The 25953-nt window shown below is 45.4% G+C and overlaps 1 protein-coding gene across 2 annotated transcripts in view; it reads right to left on the reverse strand.

Moving 5' to 3' along the window:
- Nucleotides 1-25953, reverse strand: part of CFAP97D1 (CFAP97 domain containing 1) — a 353382-nt gene that overhangs the window by 178476 nt on the left and 148953 nt on the right. For both annotated transcript variants that reach the window (XM_073608218.1, XM_073608217.1), the window contains exon 3: nucleotides 10300-10418. In XM_073608218.1, coding sequence (XP_073464319.1) covers nucleotides 10300-10418 — 119 coding nt within the window. The remainder of the gene's footprint in view (nucleotides 1-10299; nucleotides 10419-25953) is intronic.

The raw sequence follows: 25953 nt of genomic DNA on the forward strand, positions 1-25953 counted from the left end.
AAGAGAGCATCATGTGGAAGCCTCATAACCTGAGTCCAGGCTGCATAGTGTCATATTACAGCACACAGATCCTGCCTGCTTATCACTCAGTCATTAATGTAAACACACAGCAACCCCAGCACAAGATCCTGAGCCAGCTGAGATACCAAAACACTCAGTCAAATCAACTTGGAAAGTAATGGAGAATTATGAAGCTTCAAGAACTGAATTGTCAAATAGCTTGAAATTATTTTGGGAGAAGATTGTTTCTGAAACCAATACGGTGTCTGTTGAACGTGAACTACTGACACTATAGGGCACCATTAAACAACTTTCTGCCTCATATGAGCTCTATCAGTTTACCAGTAACAAGTTAATTAATGTCTTACAAAGTATGAACAAGGAAGGTTCACTGGAGGAACTAAAGAGCTTCCAGGTTTTTAATCCAGAAAGAGACAGTTTTATCCAGCAAAACAAATTAAAGGCAGAAGCAAAGATAGAGCTGCTGCAGGACACTGTATCTCACAGATCTGTTTCCACCAGACTTCCAAAAAGTCCTCTACATCCCATAGTTTAAGATACTCAACACTCAGTGAGCGCCTTTTTAATGTCCGCGCTGAAGCGGAAGCCAGCAAGGTGCAGGTCGCATATGCAGAAAAGAGAACATAGTTTGGAGCTCAGACAGCAAGTCAAAGAGCAGAGTTTGAAACTGAGTCAACACATCAAAGAGCAGCAATAGGAATCTTAAACGAACAGTGTAAACACGATGCAGCTATGGTAAAGCTAAGGGTCCTAGAGCAAGCTATCACTGCAGATGAAGGTGCAAGCAAGAAATACAGCATCAACCTAAACATAGCAGATATGGAAGATCCCCACAAACGCACTAAAAACTATGACCAAATCCATTGCAGTGTACACTCTATCATCTGCAATGCTCTTGACAACATAGAGACTCCTTCACAGCATCAAGTTAAAGAGGTTCCAGCAACGTCCTGCATGCAAAATTATTCCAGTCAGTGCATTTCCTGCCTGCCTACCTAATCTTCCTTCATATGTCACAGAGCATCAGAGCAAGCTGCAAGTAAGTCATCAATCTCCGATCATCAGTACAGCCTCAAATCAACATACCATTTGAACAACTGACTTCAAGCAAGCAACTCACCTGAATGCATCTGCTGCACCATATTTCCCTGTGTCCGTTGACAACATTGTCAAAGATAGTATAAATCAGGACCATTCAGCCAAAAACGTCTTGCATAAAGGCAGAGACAACAGAGACAGCAGAGTTTGTGAAGTACATACTTCGTAGAGAGCTCACAAAGACTGGTCTTACAAGTTTTGATGTCCAACCAGAGAACTACAGAAGTTGTAAATGTGCCTTCCGAACTGCAATCAGTGATCTTGACATTACTGCTGCTGAAGAATTGGATCTGCTGATCAGGTGGCTTGGTCCTCTATCTGTTGCACATGTTAAGCCATTAAGATCAGTTTTCATGGACAATCCTACAGCAGGCCTCACAGCTGCATGGGATCGGCTAGTTCAAAGTTTTGGCAGTCCAGAAGCTATAGAAAATGTTTTGTTCATGTGTCTGGAAACCTTCCCAGAGATATCTGGTAAGGACACTAAGGACTTCCAGAGACTGAGTGACCTTCTCCTTGAGCTTCAGCTAGCCAAGGCAGACCCAAAACTACCTGGACTCAGTTACCTTGACACTGCAAGAGGGGTAAACCCAATCATCTCCAAACTTCCGTATGGTTTGCAAGAGAAATGGTCTGCACTAGGGTCATCATGCAAAAAAAAGAACAAGGTTTCCTTCCCTCCATTCTCTTTCTTCTGCGAATTCATCAGGAAAATTGCGGAGACCAAGAACAATCCAAGTTTTTCCTATGGTGAGTACAGTCTCTTCTCACCCTTTCTTAAGAGTACCAGTCTTTAGGGCAACTATAGAAGCTGTAGAGGCCCAGTATCCGTGAAAAAGACTGACATCCTTCCCACTCCTACCACAGTTGTGGTCACAAACAGAGTAGGAAGATTGAAAACCCTAACAGAGAGTGTCCCATTCACAAGAAGCCACACCCCCTCAAAAAATGTATCGGCTTTAGGAAAAAGCCTCTTGAAGAGCGTAAGGAGCTTTTAAGACATTTGGGGTATGTTTCAGGTGTTGTGCTTCTACAGAACATTTTGCAAAGGACTGTAATGTGTACATCAAGTGCATAGAGTGTGGCTCTGAAGAACATGTGCAAGCCCTCCATCCGCTTGAGCCCAGCTCTGCACAACCTGCTAACTCTCCTCCCAGGTTAACGCATGGCAGGGAGAATACAGACCAAGTGCCTAATTCTTCCATAATTTCTTCATCCTCCAATGAAGTTTGTGGAGAAGACCGCTATGATAAGTCCTGTGCTAAAATATGCTTGGTGAACATATACCACAAGGAGGAACCAGAAAAGACTCTAAAGGTGTATGCTATCTTAGATGATTAGAGCAATAGATCACTTGCAAAATCAGAACTGTTTAATCTATTTGAAATAAAAGGTGAGGCTCATCCTTACACCTTGGGTACCTGTAGTGGAACTATAGAGGTTTCTGGAAGAAGAGCTCATGGTATCTTCTCTTAAAGGTAACTTGCAATTACCCCTACCTACACTTGTTGAGTACAATTAGATACCTGCTAACAGGGAAGAAATCCCTACTCCAGCTGCTGATTTCCATCACCCTCACCTGAAGGTAATAGCAAATAAGATACCGCCACTTGACAAAGATGCTCAGATCCTTCTTTTGTTAGGAAGAGACATTCTAAAAGTTCACAAGGTACACAGACAAGTCAGTCGACCCCCAGATGCCCCATTTGCCCAGCGCATGGATCTAGGTTGGGTCATCATAGGCAACGTCTGTATAGGCAAAATGAAGAGACCTACCAACATTTCATCATTCAAGACAAATGTTCTGCCAAATGGCCAAAACACTTACTTTGAGCCATGCCCACATCACTACTGGGTGAAAGAGAAGATAGCTAGCCATGAATGGCAACATGGTATCTCAGGTAACACAAGCCCTTTCTCCTGCCACGATGACAACTTCAGCTCTACAGTGTTTAATGCAACCAGTGAAGATGACATATTGGCTCCTTCAATGGAAGACAAAGAATTCATAAAGGTAATGGACAATGAGTTCTTTCAAGATGACTCCAATAACTGGGTAGCACCCCTACCTTTTCATCTCCCAAGAGAGAGATTGCCCAAAAACCTGCAGCAGGCCATCAGTAGATTCTCCTCCATAAAGCGTAACTTAAGCAGGAAACCAGAGATGCAAAAGCACTTTGTGGACTTTATGCAAAATATATTTGACAGAGATCATGCAGAGCCTGCACCCCCACTAAGGGAGGGAGAAGAATGCTGGTACCTTCCATCCTTTGGCGTGTATCACCCACGCAAACCAGACCAAATCAGAGTTGTCTTTGATTCCAGTGCTCAGCATGAAGGTGTTTCTCTTAACAACATGCTCCTTATGGGGCCCAACTTGAACAACGGTCTAATAGGAGTCTGGATTTGCTTCAGGCAAGAGCCTGTAGCAGTAATGGCTGACATTCAACAGATGTTTCACTGCTTCATTGTCAGAGAAGACAGCAGAAACCTCCGGTTTCTATGGCACAAAGGCAATGACATCAACAAGGAAGTGATAGATTATCGAATGAAGGTACATGGCTCAGACTGGAGAACGGCTCAGACTGGAGAAGAAGAATATGGATATGATGCTTGTCAATTTGTTGAAAGAAACTTCTACATTGACGCACTCAAGTCTTTTCCAACCACTAAAGAAGCAATTGATCTTCTCACCAGAATAAAGGAGATGCTGTCTGTAACAAACATTAGACTGCAGAAGATTATATCCAACAGCCAGGAACTTATGAATGCCTTTCACTCTGAGGACTATGCCACTAGTCTAAAAAAACCTTGATTTAGGTACAGATGTGCCTCCTGTACAGCGAAGTCTGGGTTTGTTGTGGAATATCAAACAAGACACATTCACCTTCCAAGTATCAACTTGTGACAAACCCTTCACTAAGAGAGGCGCTCTGTCGGTGGTTAATAACATCTATGACCCACTGGTTTTCCTTGCTCCAGTTACCATTCAAGGTAAGATTCAACACAAGTCAGAGGATCAACACAAGTGGGAAAGGTGGAGATATTCTTTGAAGTCACTAGAAAAACTTCAGCTCTCACGTTGCTATGTTCCAGGTTCCATTTCAAATGCTGACCGGAGAGAGCTTCAGAGTTGAAGCTATTGCCTAGTTAAAGATCTCTGAAATTAATGGAGAATCACACTGTAGTTTTGTCCTAGGCAAGGCAAAACTGACTCCAAATCCTGCACATACCATGCCAGGACGTGAACTCTGTGCAGCCGTGCTAGCAGTAGAAATTACCGATATCATACAAAGTTAAATGGACACTAGAATTGATTCTTTAACCTTTTATATGGACAGTAAGGTAGTACTTGGTTACATATACAACCAAACAAAACAGTTTTATCTGTACGTTAGCAACAGGGTTAAACGTATTAAGAGATTCTCTCTACCAAGTCAATGGCATCACGTTCCCACTGAACTCAACCCAGCTGACTGTAGGACCAGAGCCGTGTCATCTGCAGTTCTTCAGGACAGCTTATGGCTGTCACCTTCAAGGTTTTCGTGTGAGGACTCCTACTCACCCCCTTCTGAAACCACCTATGGGCTAGTAAGTCCTGAAAATGATAAGGAAATAAGAACTCTGAACATCTCACGCCACACTTCTGTAAATACAAACCAGAAGCTGCGGTCACACCGTTTTGAGCATTTTTCCATTTGGTCATCTGGTGTAAGAGCTATTGCTTGCCTAATTCATATTGATAGTTGCTTTGGGAAGAACTCTACATCAGAGTGTCATGGTTGGCACAACAGTTCTGGACACTTTACAGCAGCAGATATTGCACCCGCAGAAGGGATAATTATCTGTTGCGTGCAACAAGAGGTGTATCAGGAGGAATTTGGGAGAATCAGATATGAACCGAATTATCTAAAATTAGTTCACTCTTCAATCTAAACCCTGTAGTTGACGCCAATCAGCCGCTGAGAGTTGGTGGCCATATAACGAAATCTGACTTATGCAGCAAAGAACAGAATCCTATAATCATACCAGGTCAACATTATGTTACTACTCTTCTGGTTTGTCACTACCATGAACTGGTACAACATCGAGGCTGTCAATTTACAGAAGGTGCCATCAGGTCAGCTGGCTAGTGGATCATTGGTATGAAAAGGTGTGTCTCCTCCTTGCTCTTCAGGTGCGTCAAGTGCCACAAGTTAAGAGGAAAAGAGCAACAAATGGCAAGTCTCCCAGCTGATCGCCTAAGTACAGATCCACCCTTCACCTATGTTGGAGTAGATGTTTTCGGCCCATGGTTCGTCATCACTCGGAGAACTTGTGGTGGAGCTGCCAATAGTAAAAGGTGGGCTGTATTGTTTACCTGTCTCAGCATTCAAGCAATACACACAGAAGTGATCGAGTCTATGGATTCTTCTTCCTTCATCTGTGCCCTACGAAGGTTCTTCTCTGTCAGAGAAGAACCTTCGTAGGGCACAGATGAAGGTTCTTCTCTGTCAGAGGACCAGTTGAGATCTGACTGTGATACCAACTTTGTTGGAGCATGTAAAGAGCTACAATTGCACAATTTCCTGGCCAACAATGGTTATACTTGAAAGGATAAAAGAAAGCATTATGGGACTTTGCGTGAGGATAGTGGGGCCGTTCATACCCCTCCTCCATCCCGGTTCAATAATAGAATTAGGGGAGAACAGGTGCAGGACTTTAAAAGTGCTATGTGAGTGGATGCGCTGCTCCCATCTGTGCTCTCTATATTACCTGTGTATGTGCTATCTTAATAGCCTAATTTGGTTCACCATCCACCTAACAGGTTATATCTCATTTATACAATAATCATATGTTTGTATAATTCATCACATGTGAACAACAACTTAATCCAAATACTTTAAATCATATAAAAAGTCCAGTGACATATGTCACATAATGATAGACTCTTCTTCATATGTGTTGCAAATCATCCGTTATAATTGCCGTGGGCGGCGTGCTCTTGTGTGTGGTATCAGATTAAAGTGACTTAGTGCTTCACCACCACCTGTGAGATTTGCCACTCACCAGATTAATCTTTAAAACTGCACCTTTGGTTCATTAACAGGGATAACCACTCCACTCAAAGGAAACTTTCTCCAATATCTATACCAGGTCCTCAATGTTCCTCATGCAAACGGATAAAAAACCATCATCGCGCAATAACGTTTAAAACCTTTATTCCATACATAAAAAACACTTTGCACTCACATTTCCAAGTGCCATTAGGCCGGCACCGAGCTTTTCCCGCAGTTAAGGACGGGTGGGCACTGCAGCCCGGTTCGTCTGGTGTGTGCTAGATGGTCTCCGTTGCCGCTTACGTTCCCCCCTATTTGCGTTCGCGTCCTCTCCAAACCCCGTTCGTTCCCGGTCACGTGGGTACGGTAATCTCCCAGCAGCCTCTACGCGTTTCGCAATCAAATTTGCGTCATCAGGAAGCTTCCTGATGACGCAAATTTGATTGCGAAACGCGTAGAGGCTGCTGGGAGATTACCGTACCCACGTGACCGGGAACGAACGGGGTTTGGAGAGGACGCGAACGCAAATAGGGGGGAACGTAAGCGGCAACGGAGACCATCTAGCACACACCAGACGAACCGGGCTGCAGTGCCCACCCGTCCTTAACTGCGGGAAAAGCTCGGTGCCGGCCTAATGGCACTTGGAAATGTGAGTGCAAAGTGTTTTTTATGTATGGAATAAAGGTTTTAAACGTTATTGCGCGATGATGGTTTTTTATCCGTTTGCATGAGGAACATTGAGGACCTGGTATAGATATTGGAGAAAGTTTCCTTTGAGTGGAGTGGTTATCCCTGTTAATGAACCAAAGGTGCAGTTTTAAAGATTAATCTGGTGAGTGGCAAATCTCACAGGTGGTGGTGAAGCACTAAGTCACTTTAATCTGATACCACACACAAGAGCACGCCGCCCACGGCAATTATAACGGATGATTTGCAACACATATGAAGAAGAGTCTATCATTATGTGACATATGTCACTGGACTTTTTATATGATTTAAAGTATTTGGATTAAGTTGTTGTTCACATGTGATGAATTATACAAACATATGATTATTGTATAAATGAGATATAACCTGTTAGGTGGATGGTGAACCAAATTAGGCTATTAAGATAGCACATACACAGGTAATATAGAGAGCACAGATGGGAGCAGCGCATCCACTCACATAGCACTTTTAATTTAATTTTTCTCTGAAAAACATTTTTTGGATGCAGCAGCTATAAATACCACTTACACTATTTTTGATAGGATAGGTTTTGCGCCAGTGACACATATATTTTCAGGTGCAGGACTTTGAATGAGGCACAAGGGAGCAGAAATATAGATTGAATAAGAGTGTGATTTATTATTAAAATGATACAAAATTTCATATATTTACATATTTAGGCACATAGCTCTATATATGTTAGCACATAGCTCTATAATGATTATCTGTAGTCATCAAAAAAATATACATTCCAACAAGGATTTCTATTGCAAACATAAACATACAATAAATTAGGAACATTCATACGCATATGGTTGATCATTGTGTACACATAACGGTAGTTGTGAGCTCTACGTCGTTTCGGGACCTTATAGCCCCTCATCAGGAGCATAACCGTAGTGACCACCTATGAATCGGGGAGATAGCAATAATGAATGATATTGAAAGGCAAATGGGTAATGATGGAACATAACTTCTCTATTCCCTCACCAAAAACATGGACTTACAACATGTATGCGCAGAGGTAGCATAGCCCCACATGCCCAACCAGCCAGTATGCCAGGGTCCGAAGCTGAGGGGGCATATCCCGGCGGCAGCACCAGCACAGAGAGCCCCCCAGACTGGATCAGTGTAGGGAAATGGGATGAAGGGGTGATGAATATGACCTTATGAAGAGGAGGAAAAGGTGAAAGGAATTCCAACCTGGAAAAGCAAACAAGTGTAGGGAATAATGTGTAGGTAACAAAGTAGAGTGTAAACACACTCTACTTTGTTACCTACACACTATTCCCTACACTTGTTTGCTTTTCCAGGTTGGAATTCCTTTCACCTTCCTTTCGTGGGGGGGGACCCCACGCCATTTTTTTCACTATTTTTTTTTACATTCAGCTGTCAGGGGGAACACATTGGTTGTTAAGGACACAAACATTTTTATTGTTTCACTTTAAGAATAATTAAAATCACTGCTCCTTTAAAAATGATAATTTTAAAAACTTTTTTGCATTGATACATGTCCCCCAGGGCAGTACCCGAGTCCCCATACACTTTTTATGGCCAATAATCTGCATACAAGCTTTCAATGAGGATTTTGATTTTGCAGGTTCGAGCCCCAATGACTTCAACAATTCACGCATATGCCGGTGTGACAGGCATGTTCGCCGGCATCAGTGCGCTTTTCCATTTGCATGTCCACCCAGTTGAAGTCTTAATTGACTTTAATTGGGCACTATTAAATGTAGAGCGCCCATACTTCCTGGGAATCTTAGTAAATGACCCCCTGTGAGTTAAGTCCACTTAGGATCATGCCACCTCCAAGACATATACCTATTACATATTTGTGATAGGTTTTTTGCACTCCCATCGGTTACACCCCAGCTGTGAGAAGAGACACAAACACATAGAGCAGCTATACCCACCCCCTCCCCTCTGCTGCCCAGTCACAGAAACCTTTGTATTTTGTGAATAAGTTCACATAGCTATCTTACTGGAGCACAATAAACCTGTCAGATGTGAATAGAGATAGGTCTAGGAGGTGACAGGCCTCATTAGATTTAACTCATGGTATGCCTACAGTTTTTACAAAGAAGCTGAATTCCAGGAATTCAGCTTTAACCACTTCAATACAGGGCACTTATACACCTTCCTGCCCAGATCAATTTTCAGCTTTCAGTGCTGTCGCAGTTTGAATGACAATTGCGCGGTCATCCATCACTGTACAAAACTAAATTTTTATTTTGTTCCCACAAATAGAGCTTTCTTTTGGTGGTATTTGATCACCTCTGCAGTTTTTATTTTTTGCTAAACAAATAAAAAAAGAACGAAAATTTTGAAAAAAATAAAAGTTTTGCTTTTGTTTCTGTTATAAAATTTTGTAAATAAGTACGTTTTCTCTTTCACTGATGGGCACTGATAAGGTGGCACCGATGAGGTGGCACAAATGAGTGGGCACTGACGGGCACTGACGATGGGCACTGATATGCGGCACTGATGGGCACTGGTAGGCGGCACTGATGGGTGGCACTGATATGCAGCACTGATGGGCATTGAGAGGCGGCACTGATGGGAACTCATGGGTGGCACTGGTGAGCACTGATGGGCACTGATAGGCGACACTGATGGGCACTGATAGGCTGCAAAGATGGGTTCTTATGGGTGGCACTGATAGGCGGCACTGCTGGGCACCGATGGGCACTGATAGGCGGCACTGCTGGGCACTGAAAGGAAGCACTGCTGGGAACTGATGGGCACTGATAGGCGGCACTGATGGGCATTGATACGTGGCACTGATGGGCACTGATACGCGGCACTGATAGGCATCCCTGGTGGCACTGGCAGTGGTAGGTATTGTGACTGGGCACTGATTGACAGCTGCCTGGGCATTGATTGGCAGCTGCCTGGGCACAGATTGGTATTTCCCTGGGGGTCTAGGGGGGGCATACCTGGTGGTCTAGTGTGGATGGCCATCCTGGTGGTCCTGGGCGGCATGATGGTGGTCCTGGAGCGGAATCCGAGGGGGGGCTATGCTGATAAACAATCAGCACAGACTCCCCCTGTCAGGAGAGCAGCTGATGGGCTCTCCTCTACTCACGTCTGTCAGACACGAGTGTGGAAAAGCCGATCACCGGCTCTTCCTATTTACATCGTGATCAGCCTTGATTGGACACGGCTGATCACGTGGTAAAGAGTCTCCGTCAGAGACTCTTTACCTAGATCAGAGTTGCGGTGTGTCAGACTGACACACCGCAACAACGATCACCATGATGCGCGCCCCTGAGGGACTTAATATCCTGAAGGGGTCATATGACGCCCAGTCAGGATATTGAAACCACTTTCTGCTATATGGCGGGCAGCAAGTGGTTAAATTACCACGATTTAGTAAAAAATGTGGTCAACATTTCCAATCTTGCTTAAATTCTATAACAGCATAACTTGCCTTTGTATATAAGAAGTGTTCCAATTGTCAACTCCACCTCTGGTGCGTATAATGTGACTGATCTTCTCCATGAGGAACTGGTTATCTCGCTCTATCACAGCCAGTCTTTCCTGTTCCATCTGCAAGCAAAAATATGAGGGTAAAACGCGTTCTGTTAAACTGTTAAAACGGGCTTCATTGTGTTGGACACAAGAATTTCAGCATCAGAAATTTTGGCACATAAATTTTCAGCATCAATAAATTGAACTCCTTACCCTAAAATTCACCTCTTTAACCCTAACTCTGTGCTTTGCCAATATGTTTTCCCCACATTGGAGGGTGAGTAACAATATTTGAGTGGTTTCACGTTTGAAGATTCGATGGATATATAATTTAAAAATGTACAGTCAGTTCGGTCTCAATGTAGATTGGGACATTACTTGTAATATTAATTTAGGCCTCATGTACACTGCTGCTTGTAAACGGACGTTTAGGAGCAGTTGGGCATTTTTTTCAGCTGCTCCTGAACTCTCCTCTATGTCACCTTATGAGTACATGTACACAGGGTCATTTATAGTCATTTCTAGGCAGTTGCGTTTAGAAGCTTTTTTTGGAATGCAAAAAAAAAATGGGTTCAGACGGATCTTCAGAAGCATTTGAAACGCCAAATGCCTGTAACAGCTTGTAAACGCTGCTAAACGCAGTAACACGCTATAAGCAGGGTTTCGTTTAAAAAAAAAATAAAAATCACCACTGGGTTTTTTATTTTTTGCCATGTAAATAAAAAAAAGACCAAAAGTTTTGAAAAAAAACACAAAAAAAACAATATATTTTACTTTCTGCTTTCTTCATAAATTTTGGCCAAAATGTATTCTGCTACATGTCTTTGATAAAAACAATCCCAATAAGTGTATATTGATTGATATATATTGGAATTTTCTTTTTATAGTACTAATGGCGGTAATCAGCAGCATATAATGGAACTGCGATAGTGCAGTGGGCAATATGACACTGACACTGGAGGGGGGGACTTACTAGCTGCCACTGACATCACCAGTGACACCAATACAGTGATCAGTGCTAATCACACTGGCTGGGAAGGGGTTAACATCTAGGGCAATCAAGGGGTTAAATGTGTGCCTAACAATGTGTAATATGTGTAATGTGTACTGATTTTTATTAAAGATCTCTTTGTTTCCTATCTTATGCGCGTGCCCTAGACCCAAAAGTAGGCAGCTTTGCCTGCATGGGCCTCCAGTCCAGTCCAATATATTGCAGGCAGGTGGTCCGCAATTGCCATTGGTATTGAACAGGTTTTTGTGATTGGTAATATGGTGTTTTGATAACTTCCTTACCTTGGCAAGATGGCGTCCGATGGACTTCCTGTTTTGTCACTTCCTGTTTTGTCATTTCCAGCCGTAAGTGATGCAGCAAAATGGTGGCCGTGCTACTTCTTGTTTGTTTTTTTAATTGTTATCACCTGGAATTTATCAAGTTTTACATATATAGATCCACTATATGCCAGTGGCCCCTGTCTTTATCCCCTGAAGATATCCGTTGCACCAGACCAAATGCACATACAGTGCCTTGCAAAAGTATTCACCCCCTTGGCATTTTTCGTGTTTAGTTCCCTGGAATTAACGTGGATTGTTTGAGGATTTGCATCATTTAATTTACAGAACATACCCACAACTTTGAAGATTTTTTTTTTTTTTGATTGTGAAGCAAACAACAAATAGGACAAAATAACAGAAAAAGTCAATGTACATAACTATTCACCCCCCTAAAGTCAATACTTTGTAGAGTCACCTTTTGCGGCTATCACAGCTTCAAGTCGCTTTGGATAAGTCTCTATGAGCTTGCCACATCTTACCACTGGGATTTTTGCCCATTCCTCCTTGCAAAACTGCTCCAGCTCCTTCAAGTTGGATGGTTTGCGCTTGTGAACAGCAATCTTTAAGTCTGACCACAGATTTTCTATTGGATTGAGGTCTGGGCTTTGACTAGGCCATTCCAACACATTTACATGTTTCCCTTTAAACCACTCAAGTGTTGCTTTAGCAGTGTGTTTGGGGTCATTGTCCTGCTGGAAGATGAACCTCCGTCCTAGCCTCAAATCACACACAGAGTTGTACAGGTTTTGCTCAAGAATATCCGTGTATTTAGCTCCATCCATCTGTAGCGCTGGTAGATTTACAATCTACCGCAGATTAGGTAAATTTAGTAAATTGTGTGCTAGGAAGGTTAAAAGTTCGCCTCTGTTCCAGCTTGGCTGACGTTGTGTGTGCTTCCGTGCTGACTTGTGGGTGTCGCTGTTACCATTAGTCAGTGTTGGAAGGGCAACGTGTCGAAGTGTATAGATGCTCCTCTGTCTCGGAGGCAAGCTCGGTGGAGGTGGTCCTCCGAGTTGCATTCTGGGCGAGGGTATTTATGGGACAGACGCCATGTTCTAAGGTCATTTTACAGCCACCTGCTAGCCCTCCTGGCCGACAGTTATGTGTTAAGGAGCTACCTCGTGGTCCTCCGATCAGGAGGCCTGGATGCTACGGCGCAGGGGTGGGTCCAGAGGCTTGTCTGGGGCCTACCAACACGGCCGAGGAATGGTCCTGAGCTGTCGGTCCTGTGTGACGAAGCTGGACAGCTGAGGAGATCTCAGGGGTGAACCCGTCTTGGAGAGATCACGCAGCGTGCTGGTCTATAGAGGGGCCTGGTGACTCGGCTGGAGGACGTATCCAAAAGAAGTAACCATACAGCATAGTGTCGCCAGTTCGGCTTAAAGGTTCAGGCACTGTGACTGACTGTTCACTGCAAAAGATCTGATACATCCTGAGGATTGTGCAGATTTACCCCCCCAAGTAAGTCTGTGGCAGACACTTTAGATTCGTGCTGCGTACTGGCTGCTAGACCGGTGAGAGAGGCCTATCCAGACGAGCAAAGAGTGTGTCCCATGAGGGGAACACATTCCACATAAATATTTGAATTCTACCGGAACATTTGTTGCTAAAATTTTGCAAGAAGATATTTGAGTTTCTCCTGAAAGTTTCCTTTTCCGTCTCTTTCCTGCTACTTCCTAAAGTTTGACTGTTCAATAAAGCATTGAAAACGTACTCCAGTGTTGGTGCGTGTGTGAAACAGCAGTAAACTCATCGGAACCCCTAAATCCGGTGCCGGTGAAACAGAGGGAAGCAAAGTGAAGGTAACAGACTCATTTAAACCAGCAGCTTCACCGTGAGTTAGTGCTACATGTGGGGGCGTCGTCCGGGATTTGTTGACCGACAATTATTGCAACCCAGTGGAGTGTTTTACCGGGAGTTTATAGAGAGAGCTGGACTTTGAAAAAAAAATCTTTTCAGGAAGAGGAAAGGTTAAACTACAGGACTTTGCTTTTAAGTGCGTAGACGCTGGGCGCCAGAAGAGGCCCGGGAGCTACGTGACTGAAAGAACAAGTGGGAGGAGTTACCCTACTTGCTGCCGCGTGGGACGCGTGTAGTGTGCTTGGCGCCAGAGGAGAAGAGAGGCCTCGTGGTCGAGCTGAAAAGATCAGAGTGTGGCCATGTCTTTTCCGGCTTTGCAATTGGTTTAGGGACCCAGAGTGTTCCCTGCAAGCACCGTGATGAATACTGTGCAATCTGGAACTCTGCTCACGGATACTGGAGTTCGAATGAAACCGCAGGGGAAGTTTGTCCTGTATACCTCGGGAGATGTTGAGGGACTGGGCATGACCTGCCATCGGTGTGGAGGATTGGCCGTGCATCTTCGTCCATTCGGCCGATGTCCGCAATGTGGAGAGTACTTGTTTGTAGTGGAGCCACCTACTATGCCACCCCGTGCCTACCGGATGGATTGGGTGACAGGTATCACTACAGTGGAAGCTGCTATCACTACAGAGAGAGAGCGACAGGCCGCCACTACGCCTGTTGCTGCCGATAATGTTTCAGTGAGAGACGCTGCTGCCGTCTCATCAGGAGACATTACTTTGATTTCTGAATCCACTACACCGGTTCCTGTGGTGCCTACTCAGAAGAAGGTGAGCTATGTGAAGGCTTCTCACGGCCGTGGTCGAGGCCTACCCCAGAGGTTACCTGAGCCGGAGCTACCGGAGTCTACGTCTGGAACGGGTAAGCCATTGTTGGGGACTGTAAATAAGTATTTGCCAGCAGAAGAATTGAGAGACTCGGAAATAGAATCCATGTCGGATCTTTCTGGGGATGATGACTTGTTCGAAACCATGTCGCAAGAGCTATTGTGGTCACAAGGCGAAGATGTTGCCTCCACAATAACTCTTCCTGAATGGACTGCCATGAGTTCTGGGACGACGTCGCCCTGTGTGGAGATGCACAGTACTGTTGCTGGGACTTTGTCAAAAGTTATTGATTCGCTACAGACACCGGCTGGGTCTATGGTGAAAAAGTCATTGGACTCTTGTGTACCGCCTGGTATGGGGAAAGACAGATCTTTGCCGAAACTTGCTCGCTTGCAAAGGATGTTAAACAAGCGTGTGGCCGCAGAGTATGGATTAGAGTTCCCCTATGTGCCCCAGGATGTCATGTGGGAGATTGAAGCTAATCGGGAACTTTGGTACAACAAAGCTATTTGGGACTACTTGTCTGTGCCTAAACCCTTTAGAAAGACTGGATGTTCTGTCCGGATGGATGAACGTTTTAACGGATGCTTTGTTCATTGGAACTATGGTTGGCATATCTGTGCTGATAAAGTGGTAATCTGCAGACCAGGAAAGGACAATGCTGTATACTTTATTACCACTGTATATAAAGAAGGAAAGTATGTGACTCTACCAGATCCTCGGTTTTACTGGTAATTGTGGACACTATTACTTTGAAGTTAGCTAGTTAGACAGCGACAGGGCAAAGAGATCTGTGTGGTCAAGATCTACAGATCCTGTTCACTGTTTAAATCCAAGGACTTCTTTTGCTAGCCGGATTTCTTTTCTAAAAAAAAAAAGAAAAGTTCTTATGCAGGGATGGACAACTAAAGAATATATATATATATTTTGGTATGGATCATGGGAAGAGAGTCTCATTTTTAAATGAGGCTTTGCTCCTGGTGTTACGTAGTGTGTATATATGTGTGCTTAAATATGTTTCTTTTTCAGGGATCATCGGATCATATGTATAGCTGGGAGGCTTTTCAGCTAGTTAGTTAGTGAGGTTGTAAGAAAAATTTTATATTGTGGTTTTGTTCGCGGCCGTGAACATAATGTTTTGTAGATATAAGTCTTATAATGTCTGTACTTTTTCTCTCTTTACCTATCTAAAGTTATGAGAAACTCAAATGCTACTCTCAGGCTTGAGAGTTACTGTTACTGCATTTAGGACAGACGTTGGGGACAACGTCTATTGTAGTGGGGGGAGTATGTAGCGCTGGTAGATTTACAATCTACCGCAGATTAGGTAAATTTAGTAAATTGTGTGTTAGGAAAGTTAAAAGTTCGCCTCTGTTCCAGCTTGGCTGACGTTGTGTGTGCTTCCGTGCTGACCGGTGGGTGTCGCTGTTATCATTAGTCAGTGTTGGGAGGGCAACGTGTCGAAGTGTATAGATGCTCCTCTGTCTCGGAGGCAAGCTCGGTGGAGGTGGTCCTCCGAGTTGCATTCTCGGCGAGAGTATTTATGGGACAGACGCCATGTTCTAGGGTCGTTTTACAGCCACCTGCTGGCCCTCCTGGCCAACAGGTATGAGTTAAGGAGCTACCTCATGGTCCTCCGATCGGGAGGCCCACGATGCTACGGCGCAGGGGTGGGTCCAGAGGCTTGTCTGGGGCCTACCACCGCTGCCGAGGAATGGTCCTGAGCTGTCGGTCCTGTGTGACGAAGCTGGACAGCCGAGGAGATCCCAGGGGAGGACCCGTCTTGGAGAGATCACGCAGCGTGCTGGTCTATAGAGGGGCCTGGTGACTCGGCTGGAGGACGTATCCAAAAGAAGTAACCATACAGCATAGTGTCGCCGGTTCAGCTTAAAGGTTCAGGCACAGTGACTGACTGTTCACTGCAGAAGATCTGATACATCCTGTGGCAGAGGATTGTGCAGATTTACCCCCCCAAGTAAGTCTGTGGCAGACACTTTAGATTCGTGCTGCGTACTGGCTGCTAGACCGGTGAGAGAGGCCTATCCAGACGAGCAAAGAGTGTGTCCCATGAGGTAAACGCATTCCACATAATTATTTGAACATATTTGAGTTTCTCCTGAGAGTTTCCTTTTCCGTCTCTTTCCTGCTACTTCCTAAAGTTTGACTGTTCAATAAAGCATTGAAAACGTACTCCAGTGTTGGTGCGTGTGTGAACCAGCAGTAAACTCAACGGAACCCCTAAATCCGGTGCCGGTGAAACAGAGGGAAGCAAAGTGAAGGTAACAGACCCATTTAAACCAGCAGCTCCACCTTGAGTTAGTGCTACACATCTTTCCCTCAACTCTGACCAGTTTCCCAGTCCCGACTGCTGAAAAACATCCCCACAGCATGATGCTGCCACCACCATGTTTCACTGTGGGGAGGGTGTTCTTTGGGTGATGTGATGTGTTGCGCCAGACAGCGTTTTCTTTGATGGCCAAAAAGTTCAATTTTAGTCTCATCAGACCAGAGCACCTTCCTCCATACATTTTGGGAGTCTCCCACATGCCTTTTCGCAAACTCAAAACGTGCCATTTTGTTTTTTGCTGAAAGTAATGGCTTTCTTCTGGCCACTCTGCCATAAAGCCCAACTCTATGGAGCGCACAGCTTATTGTTGTCCTATGTACAGATACTCCAGTCTCTGCTGTGGAACTCTGCAGCTCCTCCAGGGTTACCTTAGGTCTCTGTGATGCCTTTCTGATTAATGCCCTCCTTGCCCGGTCAGTGAGTTTTGGTGTGAGGCCATCTTTTAGCAGGTTTGCTGTTGTGCCATGTTCTTTCCATTTGGTTATAATAGATTTGATGGTGCTCCTAGGGATCATCAAAGATTTGGATATTTTTTATAACCTAACCCTGACTTGTACTTCTCAACAACATTGTCCCTTACTTGTTTGGAGTGTTCCTTGGACTTCATGGCAGTGTTTGGTTAGTGGTGCCTCTTGCTTAGGTGTTGCAGCCTCTGTGGTCTTTCAAAAAGGTGTGAATATGTAATGACAGATCAAGTGACACTTAGATTGCACACAGGAAGTATTGCACACATGAATTATGTGACTTCTGAAGGTAATTGGTTGCACCAGAGCTTTTTATGGGCTTCTTAACAAAGGGGTGAATACATATACACATGCCAATTATCATTTTTTTATTTCTGAAAAATAGTTTTATGTATATATTTTTCTAATTTTACTTCACCAACTTAGACTATTGTGTTCTGATCCATCACATATAATTCCAATTAAAATAAACATTGAACTAAAGGCTGTAACGTAACAAAATAGGTAAAAAGCCAAGGGGGTGAATACTTTTGCAAGACACTGTAGGGTGAGTCCAGTGGCGTATGATGTTGTACACCTGCTGTTGATCCCTGGTGTAGTGTGTTTTTCTTGTGTTACTCTAAATTTTATGAGTATATCTACTTTTAATAAATCATATGGTTTTAGGGTACTACTCGTCCTTTGTTCTATCTTCTACCCAGGTGCTGGCTTTGGATAACCAGTGAAGGACAGTGGAGTCAGTGGTATCCTGAGTGGTGGCCCCCAAATTGGATGATTTCTGCGCTGTTTATCTCATATCATTTGGAGATCATTACTGTTTGGTAAGGGAACTGGCACACTTGTCTGTGAGGTGGTTTGGGTTTCTTACACATGGACTTTCATCAATTTTAAAATTTCACATTTAGACTTTTTAATATATTTCTCTTTAATTTTTTTCTTTGTTATGCATAAGTAAATTGTTTTTTATGGGACTGTTATTTCACCATTTAGTTGATGCACATTGTTTATTATGGTTTAATATGAGTTCATTTTATTTTTTCACACAAACATTTTTGTGTTGATCATTACAGAGATTTTGGTTTTGCGCAGCTTTTAGATGAAATATTCTTGTAATTTCTTTGTGTCCAGAATATTGGTTGCTGTATTACCTCTTTTTGCACTAAGAGCACAATTTTTCTATGTCTATACAAAGCACAGAAGAGCAACAGGTTAGTCAGTCCCAGCTGATGCACCCATTTCACCTTGCTTTCATGTCGATGCTACTGTACTTGGCTGCCAAGAGTGAAATGAAAATGGCTTGTGTAAGCTCCAGGTCATGGCTGAGATCTCTCTCTCTGGACCTATTTGAAAGTGTTGTGAACCTTGATATAATGTCATGTTGAGGGGTTTCATAAATATAGGCTTTATTGCCAAAAAAAATAATATGACAAATATCCCACTCAGGTTCAATTTAAAGTGACAATAAATTTGGGTTTAAAAAAAAAAAATCTGTCCAAGTATGTATTCTTAACTCAAAAAAAGTATCTTTTATTGCTCTCAGCTCCTCCAAATCTAATTTTTGTTGCTGTGATCTGACTTCCTGTTAGATGGTAGCTTTGTTTGTTCTCCACGGTTCCACTGTATATGTAGATGGACTAGGGACCATGTGTAGTGTGCAAAAAACACTACACATGACTGAAGCTAACGTTCTCTGCTCATTACAAATGAATGGGAATGAGAGAGGAAAGGAGAGGGTTCAGGAGCTCATGGAAGATGTTACAAGGAGGCAGAAAAGCACAGTAAGAATTGATTTCATGAAACATAGATCATAGGTCCGTTAGGTAATGTATGTGTATCAATTATTTTTGGAGAATAAGGCAGGCCATAGATGATGCAAATTTCTTTCCTGCAACCACGGGTCACAGGAAATAAATTTGCACGATTCCCCTATCAACACACACAGTGCTGACAGGGGAATCCCTCATGCCAAGCAAGGATGTAAGGAGTCCCTGCTTACATCAGGTGTCCCCAGCCAGTGGAGTCCCCCCTTACACCAGGTGTCCCCAGCCAGCGAGGTCCCTCCTTACATCTGGTGTCCCCAGCCAGTGGAGTCCCTCCTTACATCAAGTGCCCCCAGCCAGCAGAGTCCCTACTTACATAAGGTGCCCCCAGCCAGCGAGGTCCCTCCTTACATCATGTCAGACTTACCCATATGAGACTGACGAACCCGATATAGCAGAGGATGGCCTCCCGTACGCATCTGGTTCCCGGCCCCTGATAGAGCACACAGAAGGCATGGGAGCACAGAATGGTATGAGAGCCTGGCGGGTGGTTAGCAGGGATGAGGCCCAAAGTCCTGATGCAAGCTGGCAGGAGATGAAAGGTAGGCTTTAGGTCAGCTACAGGTGCAGAGCAGGAGCAGGCAGATCCGAACACAAGCTAGGTTGGCAACAGGCAGTCAGCACGGTACAAAAGGAGCAGGCAGATACAAAGTCCAGGTCACAAGCAGGTTTAGCAGCAGGCGGTTGGCACGGTACAGAGGGGTCAGGCAGGTTCAAAGTCGGAGGCAGGCCAGGGGTCAGATGCAGGCGGATAGCAGAGCAGAGTCCAGTAAACAAGCCGGGTCACAGAGAGATCAAACAGTACACAGGAAACAGGAAGCACGGGAACAGGAAGCTGATGATCGGACAGCATCGAGCACAGCATCCCAGTAACCTAAATAGGGCAACTGGCGCCAGCGCGAGCCAGCGCGACGCGGCACACTCCAGAGTGCCCAGCAAGTGTCCTGAACCGAGATCCTCTCTGACAGTGCCCCCTCCTTAAGGGCAGCCTCCGGATGCCCAGCCGGGCTAACCTATCCACATGGGTACTCTGAAAATCCCTTAAGAGTTCTTCAGCGTGCAAGTTGGCCTCCGGTTCCCAAGAATTGTCTTCTGGTCCATACCCCCTCCACTTGATCAAGTACTGGATTTGGTTGCGTCTCTTCCTACAATCCAAAATTGCCTCCACCTCAAACTCCTCCTCGTTGTCGATAATTACGGGTTCAGGCGGGCCAGTATTGCGACCCGAAAAAGAGTTGGGGGTAACGGGTTTAAGTAGGGATACATGAAAAACCGGATGGATTTTCAATGAATTAGGTAAGTCAAGCTCATAGGCCACATCATTGATTTTTCTCTTGACTGAAAAGGGACCCATGAACCTGGGACCTAACTTTCTCGAAGGACAAGCCATCCTTAAGTTGCTGGTAGACAGCCAGACCTGATTGCCAGGTTCTAGCAATAGTTGTCCTCGCTTCTTCCTGTCATATATTTTTTTGTTGTATTCCTGGGTTCTAGCCATTGTTTCTTGCAATAGTTTGTTGTTGTTGATGAAGAAGTTCATAGTTTCAGAAACTGCGGGAATCGCACATTCAGGTAAGGAACTGGTTAAAAAGGATGGGTGAAACCCGTAGTTCGCAAAAAACGGTGTCTGTTTGATGGCCGAATGCACAGAGTTGTTGTAGGCAAACTCGACAATAGGCAGGAGAGAGACCCAGTCGTCTTGTGAGAAGGCAGAAAAGCAACGAAGGTACTGTTCCAGCGACTGATTAGTTCTCTCCGTCTGCCCATTCGTCTGGGGGTGGTAGGCCGAAGAGAATGCCAATTCTATCTCCAGAGACCTACAGAGAGCTTTCCAGAATCTGGAGGTAAACTGAACCCCACGATTGGATACTATACTTGAGGGAACTCCGTGGAGGCGTAAAATTTCCTTAATGAATATTTTTGCAGTTTCCAAAGCTGATGGGGTACCCTTCATGGGTAGAAAGTGGGCCATCTTGGACAGTCTGTCTACAATGACGAAGATGGTGAAGTAGCCTTCTGCCAACGGGAGCTCAACGATGAAGTCCATCGCAATCATTTTCCATGGCCTTTCTGGCACGGGTAAGGGCCTTAATAGCCCCCAGGCCTTCGTTCGGCTGCTCTTGCTCCGAGCGCAGGTAATACAGGACTCCACAAAGCTCTTGCAGTCGCTTACCAGCTGGGGCCACCAAAAAGTACGCTGTACAAGTTCTGTTGTTTTCAACACACCAAAATGCCCAGCCAATTTGTGGTCGTGGCAGAGTTCCAGTAAAGCAATCCTCAGATCCTCTGGGACCAAGATTTTATCCTTGTATCGGAATAAGCCGTCTTGCAAGCTTACCTCGCCTTCCACAGAAGGGGACCAATTTCTTGAGGCCTGTTTGATCCGGGATATAAGATCTCCCTGAAAAAGCAGAAAACTTCCAGCAGGGAGAATGGTGTCTGGAGGCAAAGATTCCCTGGAGTCATGAAACATACGGGATAATGCATCTGGTTTGGTGTTCTTGGTACCTGGCCTATACGTAATGTGGAATTGAAATCTCGAGAAGAACAGAGCCCATCTTGCCTGTCGTGGTCTCAATCTCTTGGCCGTTCTCAAATACTCAAGATTTTTATGGTCCGTGTAAATCAGAATGGGGTGAGCGGCCCCCTCCAATAGGTAGCGGCACTCTTCAAGTGCGGCTTTAATGGCCAGCAACTCACGATCTCCTACATCGTAATTTTTTTCTGCATCAGAAAGTTTTCGTGAGAAGAAGGATACGGGATGAAGGAGAGCCTTGGCACCTTGCTGCTGAGACAGTACTGCCCCTACCGCGACCTCCGATGCGTCCACCTCAAGGACAAACGGCAAGGCAGGGTCTGGGTGCTTCAGGACAGAAGCGGAAGTAAAAAGTTCCTTGAGTTTATCATAGGCAGCTTGCGCCTGAGGAGACCAACAGAATCGATTTCCCTGTTTCGTCAGTTCTGTGATGGGGGCGATTATAGTAGCAAAACTCCTTATAAATTTCCGATAAAAATTGGCGAAACCGACAAAGCGTTGGACCCCTTTTCTATCGGAGGGAGCGGGCCAGTCCAGAATAGCTGCAACCTTTTGCGAGTCCATTTTAACACCATCGGTAGAGATGATTAGGCCAAGGAACTGAATGCACTGGAGCTCAAAATCGCATTTGTCCAATTTAGCATAAAGTCCATGCTGCCTGAGCCGGGTTAACACATTCCTGACATGCCTGCGATGTTTGGTAACAGAAGAGGAGAAGATCAGAATGTCGTCCAGGTATACGATAACATATAAATCCAGGAGGTCACGAAAAATGTCATTTACAAAATGTTGAAAAGTTGCCGGTGCGTTGCACAGGCCGAAGGGCATGACGAGGTATTCAAAATGTCCGAAACTGGTACGGAAGGCTGTTTTCCACTCGTCCCCCTCTCTGATGCGAATCAAGTTATAGGCCCCACGGAGGTCGAGTTTGGTAAATATTTTTGCTGAACCCAATCTTTGGAACAGCTCTGGCACAAGAGGTAAGGGATAGCAATTTTTGATGGTCACCTTGTTGAGTTCTCTATAATCGATGCAGGGACGTAGCGAGTGGTCCTTTTTCTTGACAAAAAAGATGCCTGCCCCGGCTGGTGATGTCGAAGGACGGATAAAGCCTCTCTTAAGATTTTCATCGATATACGCCTTGAGAGTACCCAGCTCCTGCTCTGTTAAAGGGAATATTCTCCCAAAAGGAACTTCAGATCCGGGCAACAACTCAATAGGACAGTCATAGGGTCTATGAGGCGGAAGGGTCTCAGCCCCTTTTTTGCTAAAGACATCGGAGAAGTCCTGTTAAGGGATGGGAATCGCCTGCTGCGATTCCGTGTCGGTGTTCAGACACAAGAGTTGACTGGGTTTTGCAGGAGTTCCGTGCAAACAGTGCTGTTGGCAGTAACTGGAAGAGAACTTGACTTCCCCAGAAACCCAATCGATACTGGGGTTATGCGCCTGCAACCAAGGCATTCCTAGAATAATAGGGAAGAGTGGTGAAGAAATGGCATCCAGCCGGAGAGTTTCCTGATGACAGGTGTTCATGGTGGCTAGCAGTGGATGGTTTCCAAGGTGACCGGACCAGAGCTGAGGGTGGAACCATCCGCGAGATAGACAGCAAGTCCCTGCGATTTTGTCCGGAGCGGGATAAGGTTTTGAGTCGCAAAGGTGAGATCAATGAAGCAACTGCATGCTCCTGAGTCAATGATGACCGGGGTAAGCAGATCCTGTCCTGGAAGCTGGAGGGTAATGGAGAGAGCCAGATGGTTAGCAAGGTTAGGCAAGGCAGGTGCGATTTTAGAAGTAGCTGAAAGAGACTTACGTGTCTTATTTGGGCAGGATCTCACATAGTGACCTGATTCCCCGCAGTACATGCATAAGTTGTTGACCCGTCGACGTTGTCGTTCTTCGGGAGTGAGGGATGGGCAGAGAAGCCCCAGTTGCATCGGTTCAGAAGTGTCAAGGGCTGAGGCAGCCAGTACCTGAAGGCTTTGGCCTACGGAGCTGGTAGCACTAGGGACCTTGGGGAGGACCCAAGTGGGGCGGAACTGGTTGACCGACCTCTTGGAACGACGCTCTCTCAAGCGCCGATCAATCTGCACCGACAGGTTAATAAGGTCTTCAAGAGTTTGGGGTACGCCTACCCGTGCCAGCTCGTCTTTGAGCGAATCGGATAATCCTAAGCGGAATTGGTATCGCAGGGCCGCATCATTCCATTCAGTGTCTGAACTCCAATGCCTAAATTCCAGAACATAGTCTTCTGCAGGCCTGCGCCCCTGTTGTAGGGCGTGTAAGGCGGATTCGGCCGTGGCTTTTAACTGAGGGTCCTCATACAATTGAGACATGGCAGTAAAGAAGGTATCCAGACTATCCACCAGACTGACTTTTGCTCCAGGAGACGGTGGGCCCACGCCTGTGGTTCTCCAGATAGAAGAGAGATGACAAAACCCACCCTGGTTGCTTCCAAGGAGAAGGTGCGTGGTTGCAAGGCGAAGTACAGTTCGCAAGCGTTACGAAATGCTTGATACTTGTTGCGCTCTCCGCTAAACCCTTCGGGTGTAGGGACCCTGGGTTCGGGAGGTAGCATAACCACTGAGGGTGCAGGTGAGAGCCCGGTAGCAGAAGCACCTTGCGGGTTAGCAGGTGAGGATATCACCTGAACTCGTTCCTCCAGTCTGGTATAACCTTCTTGAAGGCTCTTCACAGCCTGCGTGAGACCCGCCAGGTGTCTGCATAGCTCCTCCATGGGAGAGGTCCCCTGCTCGGGCTCGGACATGGCTGTCCGATACTGTCAGACTTACCCGTATCAGACTGACGAACCTGATATAGCAGAGGATGGCCTTCCGTACGTATCTGGTCCCGGCCCCTGATAGAGCACACAGAAGGCACGGGAGCACAGAATGGTATGAGAGCCTGGCGGGTGGTTAGCAGGGACGAGGCCCAAGGTCCTGATGCAAGCTGGCAGGAGATGATAGGTAGGCTGTAGGTCAGCTACAGGTGCAGAGCAGGAGCAGGCAGATCCGAACACAAGCAAGGTTGGCAACAGGCAGTCAGCACGGTACAAAAGGAGCAGGCAGATACAAAGTCCAGGTCACAAGCAGGTTTGGCAGCAGACGGGCAGCACGGTACAGAGGGGTCAGGCAGGTTCAAAGTTGGAGGCAGGCCAGGGGTCAGATGCAGGCGGATAGCAGAGCAGAGTCCAGTAAACAAGCCGGGTCACAGAGAGATCAAACAGTGCACGGGAACAGGAAGCTGATGATCGGACAGCACCGAGCACAGCATCCCAGCAACCTAAATAGGGCAACCGGCGCCAGCGCGTACCAGCGCGACGCGGCGCACTCCAGAGTGCCCAGCAAGTGTCCTGAACCGAGATCTTCTCTGACACATCAGGTGTCCCCAGCCAATGGAGTCCCTCCTTACATCAGGTGTCCCCAGCCAGCGGAGTCCCTCCTTACATCAGGTGTCCCCAGCCCACCACGGGTCGAAAGAAATACATTTCCATGACTCCCCCATCAACGCAGACAGTGCTGACAGGGGAATCCCTCCTGTAAAGCAATTGTCTGCTCCCGGCAGGGGGGGAGCAGTCCCCGTTGGGAGAAGACAGTGATTACTGCTAGCGGCTATAGCAGTCGCTGGCGATAATCACAAGTGAATCCGGCAGGCTGGTTGTACAGAAGTTGATCAATCGATCAACTTGGTACATATAGCCTGCCCATACATGGTTTGAATCTTGGCCGGTTCCTGCTGAAACAGCTGAGATTCGAACCGTCTATGGCCGGTCTAAGGATATAGTATCACTGGAATAAATAATACTAGTAATTAATATCACACTCATATACAATTAGTAAGAATAAAAAATGAAAATTATTACATTTTTGTATCTTATCATTTATAATGAATTGGTTGCATCCCCATAACAATTTAGAAGAAGACACTATACATTTCTGGATCTAGATCTCTACAGTTCACTACTCGTTGGACAGGTCCTCCAGAGTTTTTAAGGCATTCCCTGTTCATGCCTGAGAAAACCTACAGCAGGAGACTAGAGCTCTCTACCTGCTGACAATCTAGGGAGATACAAGGCTCTCCTCTTACAACCTTCACCTGCAATGCAGGGCTAGAGGTACACCTAGCTTCTCCTCCATGACCAGAGGTTAACAGCAGAGAGGAACTAGTTGACAGGGAATTCTCTCACAATGTACAAAGCACCATCTGTTCTGGAAGACCAGACAGTAACATCAGAAATAATGATTTTACAGAGGAGAAAGCCCTCAAGATCAGAGGAGAAAAATCCTTACCAAGCATCAACCCGATTAAGAGGCTAAGTAATCACACCTGCAACTACCTTGTCTATAGAGGCATATATGTTGGATTTATCAGAAACTAGAACCGCAACAGCAGAGAAGTGTACTTATAAACATAGAAGAGATGGGGGG

The sequence above is a fragment of the Aquarana catesbeiana genome, linkage group LG12, assembly GCF_042186555.1.
Source record: "Aquarana catesbeiana isolate 2022-GZ linkage group LG12, ASM4218655v1, whole genome shotgun sequence".
NCBI classification, from domain to species: domain Eukaryota; kingdom Metazoa; phylum Chordata; class Amphibia; order Anura; family Ranidae; genus Aquarana; species Aquarana catesbeiana.